The 17,780-nt window shown below is 37.4% G+C and overlaps 1 protein-coding gene across 2 annotated transcripts in view; it reads right to left on the reverse strand.

The window, feature by feature from the left end:
• The window catches only part of LOC114049538 (mitochondrial amidoxime reducing component 2-like), a 42,860-nt gene that overhangs the window by 21,935 nt on the left and 3,145 nt on the right, over nucleotides 1-17,780 (reverse strand). For both annotated transcript variants that reach the window (XM_027870776.1, XM_027870775.1), the window contains exon 2: nucleotides 987-1,160. In XM_027870776.1, the coding sequence (XP_027726577.1) occupies nucleotides 987-1,160 (174 nt within the window). The remainder of the gene's footprint in view (nucleotides 1-986; nucleotides 1,161-17,780) is intronic.

The following is a 17,780-nucleotide window of genomic DNA, read 5'->3' on the forward strand; positions in this document are numbered from 1 at the left end:
TAGAGGAATTGTCAACATAAAAAATAGGGTCAATGCTTAGAGGAATTATCAACATAAAAAATAGGGTCAATGCTTAGAGGGATTGTCAACATAAAAAAAGGGGGTCAATGCTTAGAGGAATTGTCAATATAAAAAAAAATGAGACTTTCCATCCAAAAATACCATCCAGCTTCCCTTTTACTACAAACAGCCTGACCAAACCTTTTGTCAGGACTTGACCATCCCAGAAGTCCACCCAACCCTTGCAGTATACCCTGTACCCTTTGCAATTTGTGACTGAGCTCAGGAGCTTCAGAGTTGTTATATATGGTGACTTGGTATCATGAGATATTTACTCAGCCTCTCTGGTCAGAATTATCTCCTCTGATGCCAGCACCCACTACTCAGACCAAAAATCTTGGAATTACATTTGACAATTTTTTATTCTTCAACTCACACATCTTGTTGTAAGGGTGAGATAGAGTTCCCTTGCTCTCACTCCTGTGTCAGGCTCAGAGCTAGGATGATCTCAGTCCTAAACAGGGCAGGAAGAAAAAACTGCTTGCATGTAGCCTCCAAAAGCTTCTTCTGCCTGAAGGGATATTTCCAAAAGCCCTTTACTCTACCTTGCTTCTGTTTCTGATATTTCTTTGAACAGACTCCAGAGTCAGCATTCTTTCCAATTATTATGCTGCCTCACAATGTAAGACACTGGATAATCAGACAATTCTCCCAGGATGTATCCTGAAGCCTAGAATTCAAAGCCCTATACCTCTCCACTTATTCTTAATTTTCCCCCTTTTTTCCAGAGGCAGATAAGCTTGTGTTCTTTTAAATTCTTTATTAATTTCAATATATATGCCTTTTTTTTTGGTTCGGACAAATTCTACCACTGAAATAAAGCTTTGAGAAACCCTGAAAAAGAAAAATGAATTCTTATCCCAAAAAGTGAAGAGTGGAACCTTTCTTCTCCCACCCACATCCCCCACTTCATTGTGGCAGAGCACCTGCAGTCCCGAATAGCATTGGTAGAGGATAGTTTTCTAGGTACAACCAGATCGTTCATATCTGGAGCACTGAGGGTCATTTGGTCATTGTCCCACATTATGTTGATCAGCACTAAGCGAGGCTCCTGCCTTGCAGTGACCATGTGACCATCTTCCTTAGTCACCAGCCAAAACCTACAGAGACAAAGAAAAGAAAAGTTTCTATCCCATCCTTACTGGTTCTCTGATCTCCTCCTCTTTCACTGTGAAAACATCGGAAGTGTCAACAGCAATGAAATGCCATGAGGCCCAACAACAGTTTCTAGAGATTGGCTGCGTTCCCCGGAAACCTCTTGGATCTGGACCTGGAGCCAATAAAACCTGGGTTTGAATCCCACCTCTGACATAGTTATGTGACCCTGAGAAAGTCACTTAATCTCTCATCTGTAAAATGATGAGCTCCAAGGTCTTTTCCAGCCCTAAATCTATGATCCTATGACATAGGGAGGTGGACAGAGTATTTGAGTTTGATCCAGGAAGAGATCTGCATTCAAATCCTGCCTTAGCCACTTACTAGTTTTGTGTCCCTGAAATCATTTAACTATTCTTGGCCTCAGTTTCCTCATCTGTAAAATAGGGATGATAATAATAGCACTTAGCTCACAAGGTTGTTGTGAGGATCACAAATGAGAAAACATGTATAAAATGCATCATAAACCTTAAGGTGGGGGCTAAATAGCGATAAAATTGCTAGCTATTATTATTAGTTATGAGAGATGTGTTCCCACTAGACATAGTCCAGGAAAATCATCAATTTTTCAGATGCCAAGAGGGGGAAAAAACAACTTAGATTGGAGATTGTATCTCATGAAATATGATAGAGTCTACAGAGGGACAGGATTTGTTATTTTAGAGGTATAAAAAACTCTCAGGTAAGAAAATTCCCTCTAACAATGGGTCAGCAACTTTTCTGTTACATAGTGTTCAAGAGTTGCCTGCAACATAGAGAAATGACTTCCACAGCTTCACACAGCCGGTAGGTGTCATCTGGCTACTTGAACCCAGGTCTAACTGGCTCGCTCTCCAGGACAGCTCTCCGCCTCTCTCCATAAGGTAATTTATTTAGTGAGCTTGAAGGACTTCATTCATCAGAAGCTCCACCCTCCTCCACCTTCTTATCCCTGACCCCATCCCCCAACTCCCAACTAGATACGTTAGACTTAAATAAGAATAAGGAAAGAGCAAAGTTCTCAGAGAATCCTTTGACCTGAAATGAGATGGGAACATTCCAGATTACACAGGATTACTGCCACAAAATGAATCTCTTAGGTAAGGATCCCAGGCTTCTGCATCCAAGGGTCCACAAAACAACCTCTGGGGAGGAACTGTGATGGAGTGAGAAGCACACTAGATCTGGAGTCATGGTACCTGAATTCAAATGTTGACTCTATCCCTTAGTACTTGCATGACCTGGAATTAGACAGCCTCTAAGGTCCCTTAAATCTGTGATTCAAATTCTGTTCTGCCAAATGTACTTGACTCCTCATCATGAATCATTCATGTGCTTATTCAGTATCCTGAAATCCCTCACTCCCTAGACCTTGCTTAAGAAGCAAAGCTTTACTAGTACAAGGTTGGTAGAGAGGTATACTAAGATTCTCAAATTCATGCGCTGCACAGAACATGGCATAAACAGGAAAGTAAATGGAGGACTGGGGTGTGTGTGTGTGTGTGTGTGTGTGTGTGTGTGTGTGTTACAAAGTAACCATCATGCTCCCCTCTTCTTTTGTTGTTTTGTTTTGATTCTCTTTCTCATGGTTCCTCCCATTGGTTCTAATTCTTCTTTATATCGTGCCTAATAGGAAAATATGCTTAACATGAATACATAAGTACAGCCCATATCAGATTGCACGACATCTTGGAGAGGGGGGAGGAGAGAGAGGAGGAGAAATTTTAGAACTCAAAATCTTATGGAAGTGAATGTTGAAAACTAAAAATTAATAAATAAATTTTTTAAAAACAAAAACAAAGTAATCATCAGAGGAAGTCTTCAGAAGACGCTCGTCCTCTAGCATGGAGGTGCTTGCCAAGCCTTTGTCTTCAACAGCCTCCTCTTTCTCTCTCACCACTCCTTCCCCTGTCAATTCCTTCTGTGTTCAGACCTTCACCTACCACGTCTTTGCAGATGATTCCTCCCCTTAAATCTACCGCCTTGATCTCTCTTCTGAACTCCAGGCTCACTCTTCCATCTCCTCTGGTGGCAATCACCACCTATGTGCGTACCCTTATCTCCTCATACCTGGATTAATGTAATAGCTTACTGGTTAGTCTGCATGCCACAAGTTTCTCCCCTCTGCTCTGCATCCTCCACTCAGCCTCCATAGTGATTTTCCCAAAGCACAGGTCCACCCATGTCACACTGCCCCCCACTCAATAAACTCCAGTGGCTCCCCATCATCTCCAAGATTAAATCCTCTGATATTCAAAGTCTTTTATAACCTAAGTACACACACACACACACATATATATGATTTTTTTTTGCTAGGCAATGGGGTTAGGTGACTTGCCCAAGGTCTTTGTCTGAGGCTGGATTTGAACTCAGGAACTCCTGACTCCAAAGATGGAGTTCTGTCCACTGCGCCACCCAGCTGCCCTTCTAAAAGACACGTTAGGACTTTTTTTTGTGAGGCAGTTGGGGTTAAGTGACTTGCCTAGAGTCACACAGCTAGTATTATGTGTCTGAGACTGGATTTGAACTCAGGTCCTCCTGACTCCAGGGCCAGTGCTCTATCCACTGCACCACCTAGCTGCCCCTCCTTTCCCATATTCTTATACTTTACAGCACCTTCACATACTCTTTGATCCAATGACACTTACCTCCTTGCTGTTCCTCAACAAGATATTCTGTGTCCTAATTCTGGGTATTTTCACTGGCTGTCCCCCATTCCTGGAATGTTCTCCCTTGTCATCTCCACCTCCTGACTTCCCTGGCTTCCTTCAAGTCCCAGCTAAAATCTCCTCTTCTGCAGGAAGCTTTTACCAATTAATTCTAGTGCTTTTCCTTTGTTGATTATTTTCTATTTATTCTGTATAGAGTTTGCATATCATCTCTCCCCCCGCTCCATTACACTGTGAGTTCCTCAGGGGTAAGAACTATTCACTGTTTTAAACCCCAGTACTTAGGACAGTGCCTGGCATATAGTAGGTAATTAACAAATGTTTATCTACTGACTAACTGATTACATGACATTTTCTCCACTTGGATATCCCATAATCACCTCAAACTCAACATGTCTCTTTCCCCTAAACATGGGGAGATTCCCTTAAGAGGTTTATCTTTGTCATTTACAACCTCTAGAATGTGTACTGTGCCAGCAAAATCATCTAACTGCCTGCATGCAAATCATGCATCAATGATTTTAAGTTCCAGAACCAGATCATAGCCAACCAGTATCTTCATTTCCATATAAATGCTGGTTATCACCATCATCATTATTGTTATTGTAACTATTTTAATTAGGGAGACAAAAGACCACAGTGCTCATTTGTAGGAAAGATAGCTTTGGTTTCACTCAAGAATAGTATGTCTTTCCAATATTATCATCTATTACTGCTCTCCACACACTATTCTTAAGTGAAACCAGAAAGCTATCTTCCCCACAAACGTGCACTATGGTCTTTGGTCTCCTTAACAACAACTATAATAGTAACAATAATGATGATGGTGATAACTAGCACTATTTTATAAATATCATCTCACTTTATTTTCACAACTATCCTAGGATGTAGGTTCTATTATGATACTCATTCTACAATTGAGGAAACTGAAGCAGACAGAGGTTAAGTGATTTACCCAGGGTTACGTAGCTAGTAAGTGATTAATGTCAGATTTGAATTCACGTATTTCTGACTCCATGTCCAGTGTTCTATCCATTGTACCACCAAGCTCCTTCCATGTATTTGTTCAGGCTGTGAATAGTAAGAACTGACTTTTATATAGCACTTCACATAATACCATCTCATTTGCTCCTCAAAACAACTCTGTGAATTAAGAACTACAAAGCAGCAATCATATAAATCACAATGCCTGGGAATTACGAAAAGGATGAACACACTAGTTGGTTATGACCTGGTTCCAGAACTTAAAATCATTGATGCTACTTTGAGGGCATGCAGACAGTTAGATGATTTTGCTGGCATCGTTTACGTTCTAATGGTTATAAAGGACAAAGCAGGACCTCTTAAGGAAATCTACCCATATATTATTCAGGATCTTAGGTCAACTTTAGAAGAAGTGGGAATCTCTACTCCAAAGGAATTTTGGCCTAGACAAAGCATAAACTCTTATGGATGGGACTCCTGAGGATTGACTGGTAATGCTACTTGATTATACACATTTACTTGGAGATACTGATGATAAAAATGTTATTTGAACATGTTTTTCTTTGAGTTCCTGTCTGTATAACATTTATTTGGACCTTAAAAAAGGGGAAACAGTTTGAACTTAAAAAAAAAGAACAGATCCCACCTGACTATGAATCCAGTGTTCTTTCAACTACACCATGCTGCCTCTAGACTGAGTGTCCTCTTTTAGTCTTCTCATCTTTAATACCCAAACTAAATGCCACTTCCTTTGTGAAGTCATCTGATTCCCCCATCGGTAATGACTTTTCTCCTCACACCTCATATAGTCCCTTGTTTTGTAACTCAATAAAACACTCATCTTATAATATCACATATTATATTCATGTTGGTGTGATCCTTACAGTATTCTATAGATCACATGAGGCCAAGGGGCTAGGCTAGGTAGCACAGTGAATAGAGCACTGGGCCTAGAATTCAAAGACCTGAGCTTAGATCTGGCTTTAAACATTTACTGTTTGACCCTGGGCCAGCCTCAGTTTCCCCAATTATAAATTGGAAATAATAACAATACCTACTTCATAGGGTTCTTGTGAGGACCAAATGAGATAATATTTGTAAAAAGCTCTTAGCACAGTGCCTGACACATAGTAGATGCCATATAAATGTATATTCCATTACCCCCAAGGAGAGCATCTTTCCAAACTTTCTATGTCTCTCCAGTACCTAGCACAGTACTCTATATATAACAATTTCATAATAAATGTATTTTATTGTATTCTTTTTATCATCTGAAGACTTCTAAATATGAGATGAAAGGAGAAGCATGATCTCTTCTAAAATGATTTTCCAAGAGTGCCTGTGAAGTTTCATTCCACAGTGAAATGTTTTGAATATCTTGAAATGTCTTAAATGGTTTAGGTATGAGGTCAAAAAGGAATGGAGAAAATAATCTCTTAAATTCCTTTTTGTCTCTATAGGCATAATACCATTCACTCTCAGATTAGCTGAAAGGTTACATGCTTGTAATTACAGCTGAAAAAGTAGGAAACAAAAGCTATATGTAGTGATAGACAGATTGATCGATGAGAGAGAGAGAAAGAGAGATGTGCTTGTATTGCCTTCATAATCCTATTCAAGGATAAAGATGAAAGGTAAAAGATGTGATTTCTATGTTACCCCAACCACAACCTAAAGAAATAAATGGGTAATAATATTTATCGCTTTCTGCTCAAGTAATAAACTTTATCACTCACTACAAAATGCTATTGCCCAATAAATTAGTAGTTATTGCCATCCTTCTATATTTGGAAATAATGGTGTGAGGTTATTCAGGTCCATATTACCAGAAAGTAGAATGTAGTCATAATCTATATCGGTTTACGACAAATTTGTTTCAAATGTTAAAAAAAATTGTTTCACATTTAAAACATTATTCCAGCTTTATTTAAAATTATGGTGCCCTTGTACCTAGAACACTGTGTGGTAGTAATGTTCCCTATACCACAATAAAGATATAATAGAGTTACATAATGTTCAGAAAAAGGCAAATGATTATGGGATGGGAGGAAGTTGGGATATTGGATAAACTAAAAAGATATTAACTCCTCAGTCAAAAAAGGTAAACTCTGAAGACATTATCAAAATTTACAGGGAGCCTGGTAAAATCCTAAACTGAGAGATGAGGCTTGGTAGAGATTGGAAAAGCTGCAGAAAAAAAATCTATTTTGGCCAGATAAGATATGGAATCTTGGTTATTTTACTCAGATGAACATTTTAAACTTGATTTGTAGATCTAAAACCTGTGCTGGTGAGAGGGCTTTCAAATATATTTTGCCCTCATTGTTTTAAGGGAAGGGAGATTTAGAAAAACCTGTGAAGTAGCTGAAGGGATAACAACCAGCCCTACACACCAGCTATATGAAAGTTTGACTCTTCTGTGAATAAAACTTATAACGCTTTGTAAAAAATTGGGAGGGTAAGGAGAAAAAGAAGAAAAAGGAAAGTCTCTCTCCTTTCCCTTTCTGATTGTGGCCAAAATTGGAGGCTGGGGTTGGGGGTGGGGGGTGGGAGGACAAGATAAAGGAAATATTAGAAACCAGTGGAATAAGATGGAGTCTGAGATGTGCTTGGAAGATTAATTAAGAAAAAATATTGTAACTTGATTTCAAAGTCAATACAGGCAATCATATAAAGTTAGGAGAAATTGGATAAGCAAGGTACTGGTAAGTGTTTAATTAAAATCTGTTATGTACTACCACTTTTAAAATCTTTGGCAGTGGACTAGCTGGAAAAGAATGAATCTCATGATATGAAATGCTTGGAATTGATGAGGTCTAGAGGTTTAGGGGTGCTGGAACCCAAAAATCACAACACAGGCCCTGCCTGAAAGAATTCGACCCAAATCTTCTTCAGCCAGAGAAAAAGTTTATTAGAGATAAACTATACAGGCCAGACTCTTAAGGAATTTGAACATTAGTGACGCCCACAAGGACAAGCAGACATGAGGAAGTCTCAGAGTTTAAATGGGGGCCAGGGTGTATCTTATATACCCTCAAGTAATTTGGGTGACTAGAGGAGGGGCTGAGATCTGAGTGACTGGGGGAGGAGTTTAGGGAGAATTCCAGATTGGAACGTCTGGGAATAGATAATGAAGGGAACTGAAAGGAAGAGGTTTGAATGGGGTCTGGATAAAATCAAAGGTGGGACTAGGGCTTGCAAAGAAAGATAGGGAGAAAAGCCAGGGAGTAGAAGATAGCCTCAGGTAACTATTTGAGACCAGAGTGAGTTTAAAGGTTTTCTGGGACCGTAGACAAATGGGAGCCAAATTCTTTTTGGGGCAAAGGGCAAAGGTCTCAGTTTGGGCCCATACCCCATCAGAATAAACAGCCTTGTGTAAAACATAATGCTAAATAACTGAAATTATAAATTGAGGTTCTGTATGATATCATTTGGAAAATAGATCCAGGTGTAATTGAATTTATTCTGGTCTCATTTTAAGTGAAATGTATTATTTATTATTATTATACTATATCAGGAAACTTGGCTAGCTATGTGGTTTTAAGCTAAGTTACCCCAGTTATATGATTTGTAATGTGTTTAAAGATAATGCCTAACATTAATTTGATAACTTACCGTATTAGAAAGATTGTTAGAAATGTGAATTATTCTTTAACTTTTTTGGGTTATGGATTTAAATTATTAGAATACTGATGTAAAAAAAAATAATAATCAGTAGCAGACTAGCAACTGAGTTAGGATGTCATTATTTTAAAATTTCAGGATCTAGCCTCAACCTTAAGTGGTTAAAGTGCAGTGATTTGACTTCAGTTAAGAACTAGAAGTTGCAAAGGAAAAGATTTTTAGAAATCAGTCTGTAACCAGCTATAATCTAAGAGTAAGGTTAGAACATCTGGTTAATTATGTCCATTCACCTTTCAGGATAAATCTGCAGGAAGGCCTTATTATAATATGGTAAAGATTTTGGTTATTATGATTTGTGATTATCATTTGAAATTTTAAATTTTCCTTGTACTGTTCAAGTATTTAATTATTATTTAATTCAACTCTTTAAGTAACTCTGAAAGCTCTTGAAAATTTCTGTCTGGAGAAACTGGCCACGCCCTGCCAGCATTAAGTCAAATCCCCTAGGTCTCTCTGCCTAGGCGAAAAGTAGCAGTACAACTTAGAGCATTTTAAGCAAACCTGATAACAACAGGTGTGAATTTAAACTGTTCGTAAAATTTTATATGTATTTCCGGGGGCAGCTAGGTGGCGCAATGGATAGAGCACTGGCCCTGGAGTCAGGAAGACCTGCTCTCAAATTCAATCTCAGACTCAGTAACACTCACTAGCTGTGTGACCCTGGGGCAAGTCACTTAACCCCAATTGCCTCACAAAAAAAACCAAAAACAAACAAACAAACAAAAAAATGACAAAAAAAAAACCCTTTATATGTATTTCCTAGTATAAGCAGCTTGAAATTCCTGGAAGATGAGAATGGAGAGCTGGAATGCTCCTTATCTGGGCAACTCTTTATATAATAAGTCTCAAAGGGAGAGGTTTCTTCCTTCAGGAAGCTGAGGAAAAGGTTATTCAGAGCTGGAAATTGTCACCAGGTGTCTAAAAAAGGGGGGGAGATATGAATTTATGGATAATAATCATTTTTCTTTTAAAGAGCTAGGAGTATTTAGATTTAGAAATTAGGCTTTAGAAATTAAAATGTTATCATTAGTGATTATAAATCCAAATTTGATTTGATTTAAGCCACAATCTATCTTGAAGGAAGTAAGAATGGGGTCTGAGAGTTCTCTCCTTATCAGTATCATTATGGTAAATTACAACCTAACATGAAAAGATATTTGTTTGTTGGCATTAAGAAATTTATTAGCTGTATGGCCCCAAGAAATTTCTATTTACCTCAGTTTACTGTTCTGTAAGGGCCCACCTCCCAGGGATGTTGTGAGGACCACATGATTGCAAAGTGCTTGGAAGAAAGGGCAAAAATTATCTGAATGCTGTTTTTATTATCTCTTTAATTAGGCATAAGTGCTTCATACTTGATAACTTTATATGGGTTTTTAGATGTTATCAGTAAACAATGCCAAAGTTGATGAGACTGATGAGGTAGAAAGGAGGGGAGGCAGATGGAGCAAGCAGGATGCAGGAGGTAAGACAGGAGATAAGATGCAGGATGTGACCAAAGCATGAAGGAAGACTATGCATTGAAGCCCCCCCACTGTGGACTTACCTATGTGCTTACACAAAGCACCCCCAACTCCATGATATTTCAGAACAGCCCGTCCCCCTTTCCTGTTCTTCTTGCTTATCTGTATAGCAAAGACACCTCCATACCACCTGATATTCCAGGCATTCCAGAGTCACGCTCGCCCCTCCTCCCATTCTCTTTCTCCCCTTCCCCCTCTCTCGTCAAACTGTATTTAGACCAGACACCTAACCTGTCTAACTGCTCGGCCTCCCATGGGATCTGGTCCGATTACTATGTTACTCCAATAAATGCCTTTCTTTAACTTGGGAACTGTCAAAGTGAATTATTGCAGAACACTGGGACCCACCCATCTATTCTTCATCAAGATGAATGATTTTCTGTGTAAGGTAATTTGGAAGCACCAATTCACCTGAATTGGTAGTGAGTTTGTTTCAAATTTGAAATACATACTATTTAGGGTATTTTTATATTGGCAAATTTTCTTATGTTGTGTAATTTGGTAAACAATTGTATCAGCTATTTTGTTAGAAAAGCAATTTCTCTTATAATCTAGATGTTGTTAGAGTAAAAGAATTGTACTATCAAAAAAAAATGAATGGGTTAGGAAGCTGTTAGGTCATTCTATCAGCCCTGCTGACCATGTGTTATAATATTCTGAAGTACTGTAATTTATGAAATTATAAACTTGTGAGTTTTGCCTATATTAAAAGAAAATTTCACCAAAAATCTTACTTTGGCTATTACTTATGAAAAATTATGAGACTGTTAACTAAGCTATTTGGAGTTATTGTTTTAATCAAGTATTTGCATAGGTATTTTAAAAGGAAACTTGGTAATTGTACAAAGAAAAAATCTTGTAAAATCTCCTTTGTAAACCTACAAGGATTCTTAGAACCATCTACTCATAAATTCTTACCAACCCTGGGTAAGAGTTTTCTGTGTTGTGGAATTCCTACTGAGTAAATGGGAATCTTTACACAAAATGGGCTTATAATTTTCAAGCTTGCTTCATCTAAGGGTTGTGAAAAATAATTTCTCTTGGTAATCTGTGTCTTGGAGACTCAGAGTTCCATCCTGCCAGTCTTCTGCCCAAAGTTGTTTAGAAGGACATCTCTTGATAATGAGATTGCATTGAATTTTCTTATCTTGGTCAAACTCCAGTCTAGGCCTGAATTGATTTTATCCTACTCGGATTTAGGTGGAGACAGACTCCTAAGACTAGGGGTGGTATTTCCTTTGATGGCAAATTTTGGGCCCTTTGATATTGACCCCTCTGGACTGAGTTATCTAAGGCATGTACTCAAGACCTCCTTTTGATATGACCCATCTCCTAGTGTGTTGACCAATCACGGTTGATTGGCACCCCTTAGGAACACCTACTCTTGGAAGGGCATATAGGGCTGTACTCCAAAATCCCAAACCAAGCCAGTTCTGAACTGGCCTCCTTAAGGGGGCCTGGTTTTGGACTGAACTTCCATGCAAGGCATGTCAAGTCAGCTTGAGAGAAATTAAACTGTGGATACATGTACCCTAATTTCGTTTGTCTCTTTCTTAGAATAAATAAATTGGGGTTCACATTAATGGTGCCATGATGCAGATTTAGACTTAGATTTTTTTCACTCCAACAGTACTGAGGCTTGGCACCCATAGGCCTTTTTTCCTAAAGTCCCAGCCCAGAAAGGTAGATAAGTCTTATCCCCAAAATCCCTGCTCTTTATCTATTGGACCTCCCATTTTTAGGTTGCAGTCTGTTTTCTTTTTTCTCCAAGTGATTCTGGGATCAGGGACCTCAGAAAAAAAAAAGGTCTCCTCTGAAAGATATCCTCTGTAATTGGCTAGAAGTCAGAGTAAATTGGCATGTGATAACTCTGAATTTTGACTGATAGATTGTATTGTAATCTGAATCCATTGAAGGCTAAATTGGTTTGTCTTAAAACAAACTAAGCCTAAAAAGCCAACAAGAAAATTAGATTCATGTGCACTTTGTCTTGTCAGGCTGTTTCTGTCTTTGTGTGTATTTGTAAAATGTTTCATGTTTGTGGTTAAAGAAACTTCTAAGGAACTTAAGGTCTGTAATTAGAGAGAAAACATTGGGAAAGAACTACCACTTAGGCTTTTGATAGGAGATTAAGACTCTTTTTTTGGGGGTCCCAACACTGGCCAAGTTGGAATACCAGAATAAAGTTAGATAATGAGTAATGGAATCAAAAAGCAGGGAGAGACTCTCCCAGAAGTTAGTGAAAGGTGAAATCAGAGAATCAAGCAGCCTTTACTGATAAGGATCTAGAGCATGCAGCCCAAGATAGCAAGGACTGAGAAAGGGAAAAGCTAAAGGTTTGAATTCAGGTTTAATCAGATCCCAAAGCTCAAGTTTGTACTTTATGTTTAAATTAAATCTAGAAAGCTGTCTTTGCCCCCTCCTACCAATATATCTGATATCACAGCAATGTATTTAAAACTGAAAAAAAAAAAAGGTTTTCTGTCTTTTAAGCATTAACATTATAAAAGCTGTTTGTGAAAGGTATGGGGAAAGTACAGTTCTCTTGATTTGTAAAATGTTAGGCATTAACTCCCTCCAGATTCTAATAGGTTGAAGAGAAGCAGAACCTAAAGTGGGGAGAGGATATATATATATATTTTAATGTGGAATGTAAAGGAAAGTGGAAGTAGTCTGAGTAATGGCTTTGAAAAGTTAGGAAAGAGAAATAAATGTTTGAGCAAAAATATGACAGGTAGAAAAAAAATGGTTTGGAAATAGATGGGGGTGGGGTGGTTTGCAGCAAGCCCATGTGCTCTAAGTGCCCCCCATCCTTGATTAGTTGTTCTGGGTGCCTTTGTACCAGCTTTGGATGGTTTAAGCATATTGAGAAGGTGTGAGGAAGTTTGATTTTCTTTTAAGTAGAAGGATTGAAAATGAAAATTTTGTAGCTTGATTTGAAAACCGATAAAGTTTTAGAGGAATTATGTCCACCCACCTTTCAGGATAAACCTGTAGGAAGGCCTTATTAAATTTAACCTTACATAAATATTGGCTATGGTAAAGATATTGATTATTGTGATTTGCAATTATTACATAAAATTTTGAAATGTTTTCTTGTACTGTTCAATTAATTATAGGAACTCTGGAGGTTTTCTGCCTGGGGAAAACTGACCACACCCTGTCAGCATTGATTCATATTCCTCAGGTCTCTTTGTCTGGGCCAAAGTCTTAGCTAACCTGATGATTATAGGTGATTTTTAAAATGTTTGTAAAACTTATATGCATCAGCCTGAATTCCCAGGAGCATGAAATGCTTGGGGTAGCTTTTTCATCTGATAAGCCTCAAAAAGGGAGACAGGACTTGAGCTCTTTTAAGGAAGTAGAGAAAAAAAAGTGGGGAGGAGATATTCAGACCTGGGAATATACAGCCACAATGTCTTTTTTTTTAAGGGAATATATGAATTTGTGGATAATATGTCCTTTTAAAGGGCCAAGAGTATTGGACTTCAAAAAAATATAGTTAGAAGATAAGACCAGCTGTATCCCGTTTTACTTAGTTACTTTTCTAGTGGTTGTTTAAATTTTACAGAAACAAACATTTTCGTTATATCTCTCACACACAACCATCATTTCGCATTCCTTCCTTTTCTCCATTTTGAAGCTACCCTTTGGAAACCCTTTATGGAAACCCCTACTTGTGAGGAGGACATGAAGAGGTGTGCATGCATGCATCTTCCACAGCTGCCCTTCTGGTGGAGGTACACCAGCAGCAGCACTTGCCTCACCCTCCTCTACTGAAGGTCTGACCTTCTGCACTTTCCCTGGGTCTCACCTAACTGTAGGGGAGAGATGGCTTTGCATTGCTTTTGTAATTAACATTCAGAACTTGGGAGGGGGAGAGATTGTGGAAAGACCACTACCCTTCTGTTTTAGCCATCCCAAGGTGAAAAAGCCATCCTCTATTGCTGTCTAATACTCATAGCACACAGAGGCTTTATACTATTTTGCTGAACTTGAATCTAAAGGTAATGAGTGAAAATGAAGATGGAGTTCCATGATGGTGGTGATTCACATACAAAAGAGGACCATGGATGTTTCCTCCACAAGACGCATTGATCAGCATGTCTGGACTTGGAGCATGATCTCACAAGAAAGAAACACAAAGTGGCGCAGCTAGGTGGTGCAGTGGATAGAGCACCAGCCCTGAAGTCAGGAAGACCTGAGTTCAAAAACAGCCTCAGATCAAACATTTGACACATACTAGCTGTGTGACCCAAACACTTGACACATACTAGCTGTGTGACCCTGGACAAGTCACTTAACCCCAATTGCCTAAAAAAAAAAAAAAGAAAGAAAGAAACACAAAGCAAAAAGATTCTAACCAAGAAATGGAAGAAGTCCATTCCTGATGCCTATAAAAAAAACTTTACCCCCATTTCTACCAGACTTATGAATATTAGTGCAGCAGTGCTGTGTAGTCTACTCTTATTTCCTTGGAGACATAAAATCTTGCTTCTCTCTTACTGACTTCATCAGCAGATTTTCTTCTTATCTCTCAGAGTCATATGATTTTGAACTAGAAGGAAACTTTAAGATCATTGAGATTAAAATGTTATTATAAATGGGGAAACTGAGTCTCACAGAGTTTTAAGTGATTCAGCAGGACTCTGCAGTAGATAGAGTGATGAACTTGAAGCCAGGGAGACCTGAGTTTAAATTTTGCCTTAGATACCCACTAGCTGTGTGACCCTGGGCAGATCACTTATCCTCTTTGTGGCTGTTTCCTTCTTTATAAAAATGGGGCTAAAAATAGCACTTACCTCATAGGGCTATTATGAAAATCAAATGAGATAATATATGTAAAGTGTTTTATAAATTTTAAATCTTTGTGTAAAAGGTAGCTATCATCATCATCAATAGCTAATTAGAAACAGAATTAAAAAGTAGGTCTTCTGACTCCAAATGCAGTGCTCTAGTTACTACACTATGGCAATCCTATCACTCTAACAGTGAAAATCCATTAAATTATCAACCATAAAAAAATATTAAAAATGTTTATCTTTAGTGATTATAAATCCAGATTTGATTTAAGTCTATTTATCTCAGTTTACTGTTCTGTAAAGGGATAATAGTGGAACCCACTTCCCAGGGATGTTGTGAGGATCATATGATTGTACAATGACTGGCATACGCTAGGCACAACATTATTATTATCACTCTAATTTAATGTAATTGTTCCATACCTGATAACTTTGAAGTAGTTTTAAAATACCAAAAGTAATAAGCTCAATAATTTCTTTATGTGATAATCTGAAAATGCAACTGATGTCACCTGAAATTTATTATTTGTGTTATTACTGTATGTCTCAATTTTTAATCTGGATTTTGTTGCATATGAATTGGACCTTAAAAAAAAGGATGATAAAATCTTTTTGAAAATTGTTAACATTTAATGAAGTCTATTTGGCCATAAACAAGTAATAATAATACTGATATTTACTATGGGAGCAGATTTTTCATTTGAAATCTTGGCTATTATGAAAATATATAAGGTGGTTTCAGGTTGTAGTTTCAAAATATTAATGATGAGATGAATGATTCTCTGTGCAAGGTGACTTAAAAATGCATTTACCTAAATTGATAATGGGTTGTTTCAGGTTTTTTAAATATATTATAATGTGTAGGGTACTGTTACATTTCTAAATTGTGCGATTTGGTTAACAATGGTATCACCTACATTGTTAGAAAAGCAATTTCTCTTATAATCTAGATGTTGTTAGATTAAAAATTATACTGTCAGAGAAAAAGAGAAAAATAAATGGGTTAAGAAACACTCTATCTGACCATGTGCTGTAACATTTTGAAGTTCTGTAATTTAAGAAGTCATAAACTTCCAAGTTTTGTCTATATTTAAAAGGAACTTTCAGCTAAAATTATTTGGTCCTCACTTATGAAATTTAAGATTGTTAGCTAAGCTATTTGGAGTTATTGTTTAAATCAAGTATTTGTAAAAGTATTTTTGTGAAAGGAAACTTGGTAATTATGAAAGAAAGGGCCTTGTAAAAACTCCTTGTAATTAATTTAGTTTGTTATAATAACAGGAAAGCTGTTTTTTAGAACGGGAAATACTTTTATGAAGAAACATTTCGTAAAATCTTTTGTGTGATTTTTAGAAGGCTTACTAAATTTCCATTTGCAAGCTAATTTGTTGCAAATAATGATTTTATATTGATACACATGTATAAGATTCGATTCCTGAAGTGTCTCGTTCTTTCAGATTAAATATGGGTAGAGAACAATAAATAAGCTTGAGAAACAGAGATGCAAATCTATTAGAGTACTAACTCATGATCTTAATGGAAATTTGATTTTATTCATGATATTGTTTAATCAGGAACTAGAACAGGAGTAGGAATGCATGCAAACCATGATAGTTATATTGTGAAAAAAAAACATAGACCAAAAAAAAAAACCTGAAGAAAAATTGAAAAAGTAAAAAAAAAGTATGCTTCAATCTGTATTAAGACACCATCGAGTCTTTCTCTGGGGATGAATAGTATTTTTCGTCACAAGTCCTTCGGAGTTGTCTTGGATCATTGTATTGCTGAGAATAGCTATGTCATTCACAGCTGATCATCTTACAATATTGTTGTTACTCTGTACACAGTACATTTCACTTTGCATCAACTCACGTAAGTCTTTCCAAGTTTTCCTGAGAGTATCTTGCTCATCATTTCTTATAGCACAATAATATTCCATCATAATAATATAGCACAATTTATTCAGCCATTCCCTAATTGATGGGCATCCCCTCAATTTTCAATGCTTTGCCACCAGAAAAGAGCTGCTAGAGATATTTTTGTACATATAGGTTCTTCTCCTTTTTGTTTTTATTTCTTTTGGGATACAGACCTAGTAGTGGTATTGCTAGGTGAAAGGGTATGCCCTTTGGGCATAGTTCCAAATTGCTCTACAGAATGGTTGAATCAGTTTCAACTCCACCAACAGTGTATGTCTCATTTTTCCCACATCCCTTGTACCACCTGTCATTTTCCTTTTCTTTCCTATTAAGCAATGTAATAGGTACAAGGTAGCACCTCAGAATTCTTTTAATTTGCATTTCTCCAATCAATCATTTTTTTCATATGGCTATAGATAGCTTTAGTTACTTCATCTAAAAACTGTATTTTTTAAAAACTGTATTATCCTATCTAAGAAAAGAAATTTTAAGTGTAGGCTGATGGGTGTATTCCTGCTCATTGTATTTGTTCAGACAGGCCCTGGGAAAATGTTAATTCTCCTTATTATCAAGACAGGTGATATGGAAATTGATGTCTCTTTGTCCAAGATTTGAGTGACCTAAGTCACATACCCCAACATAGCCCACCTCCCATTTGGTTAAGCAATCATAGTTGAGTAAGCACCCTTCAGGAATACCTCCTCTTCAAAGAGCATATAAACTATGACCCCTCCACCATTAGGGGTCTTTGGTCTAAGAGACATGGCCAAATGATCATTCTTTTATTAATAACCTGCTGGCCTTATTAATAAAATGATTAAATTCACCAGAAACTATGTCTCTTGAACTTTTTAATCATCATACTATTACAACTACTATTATTACTACTACTACTACTACTAATACCATCACCGCCACCAGTACTACTGGGGCTGCTGCTGCTGCTGCTGCTACTACTACTACTACTACTACTACTACTACTACTACTACTACTACTACTACTAC

Source organism: Vombatus ursinus, unplaced genomic scaffold, assembly GCF_900497805.2.
Source record: "Vombatus ursinus unplaced genomic scaffold, bare-nosed wombat genome assembly UNPS02014798.1, whole genome shotgun sequence".
In the NCBI taxonomy this organism is placed as follows: Eukaryota; Metazoa; Chordata; class Mammalia; order Diprotodontia; family Vombatidae; genus Vombatus; species Vombatus ursinus.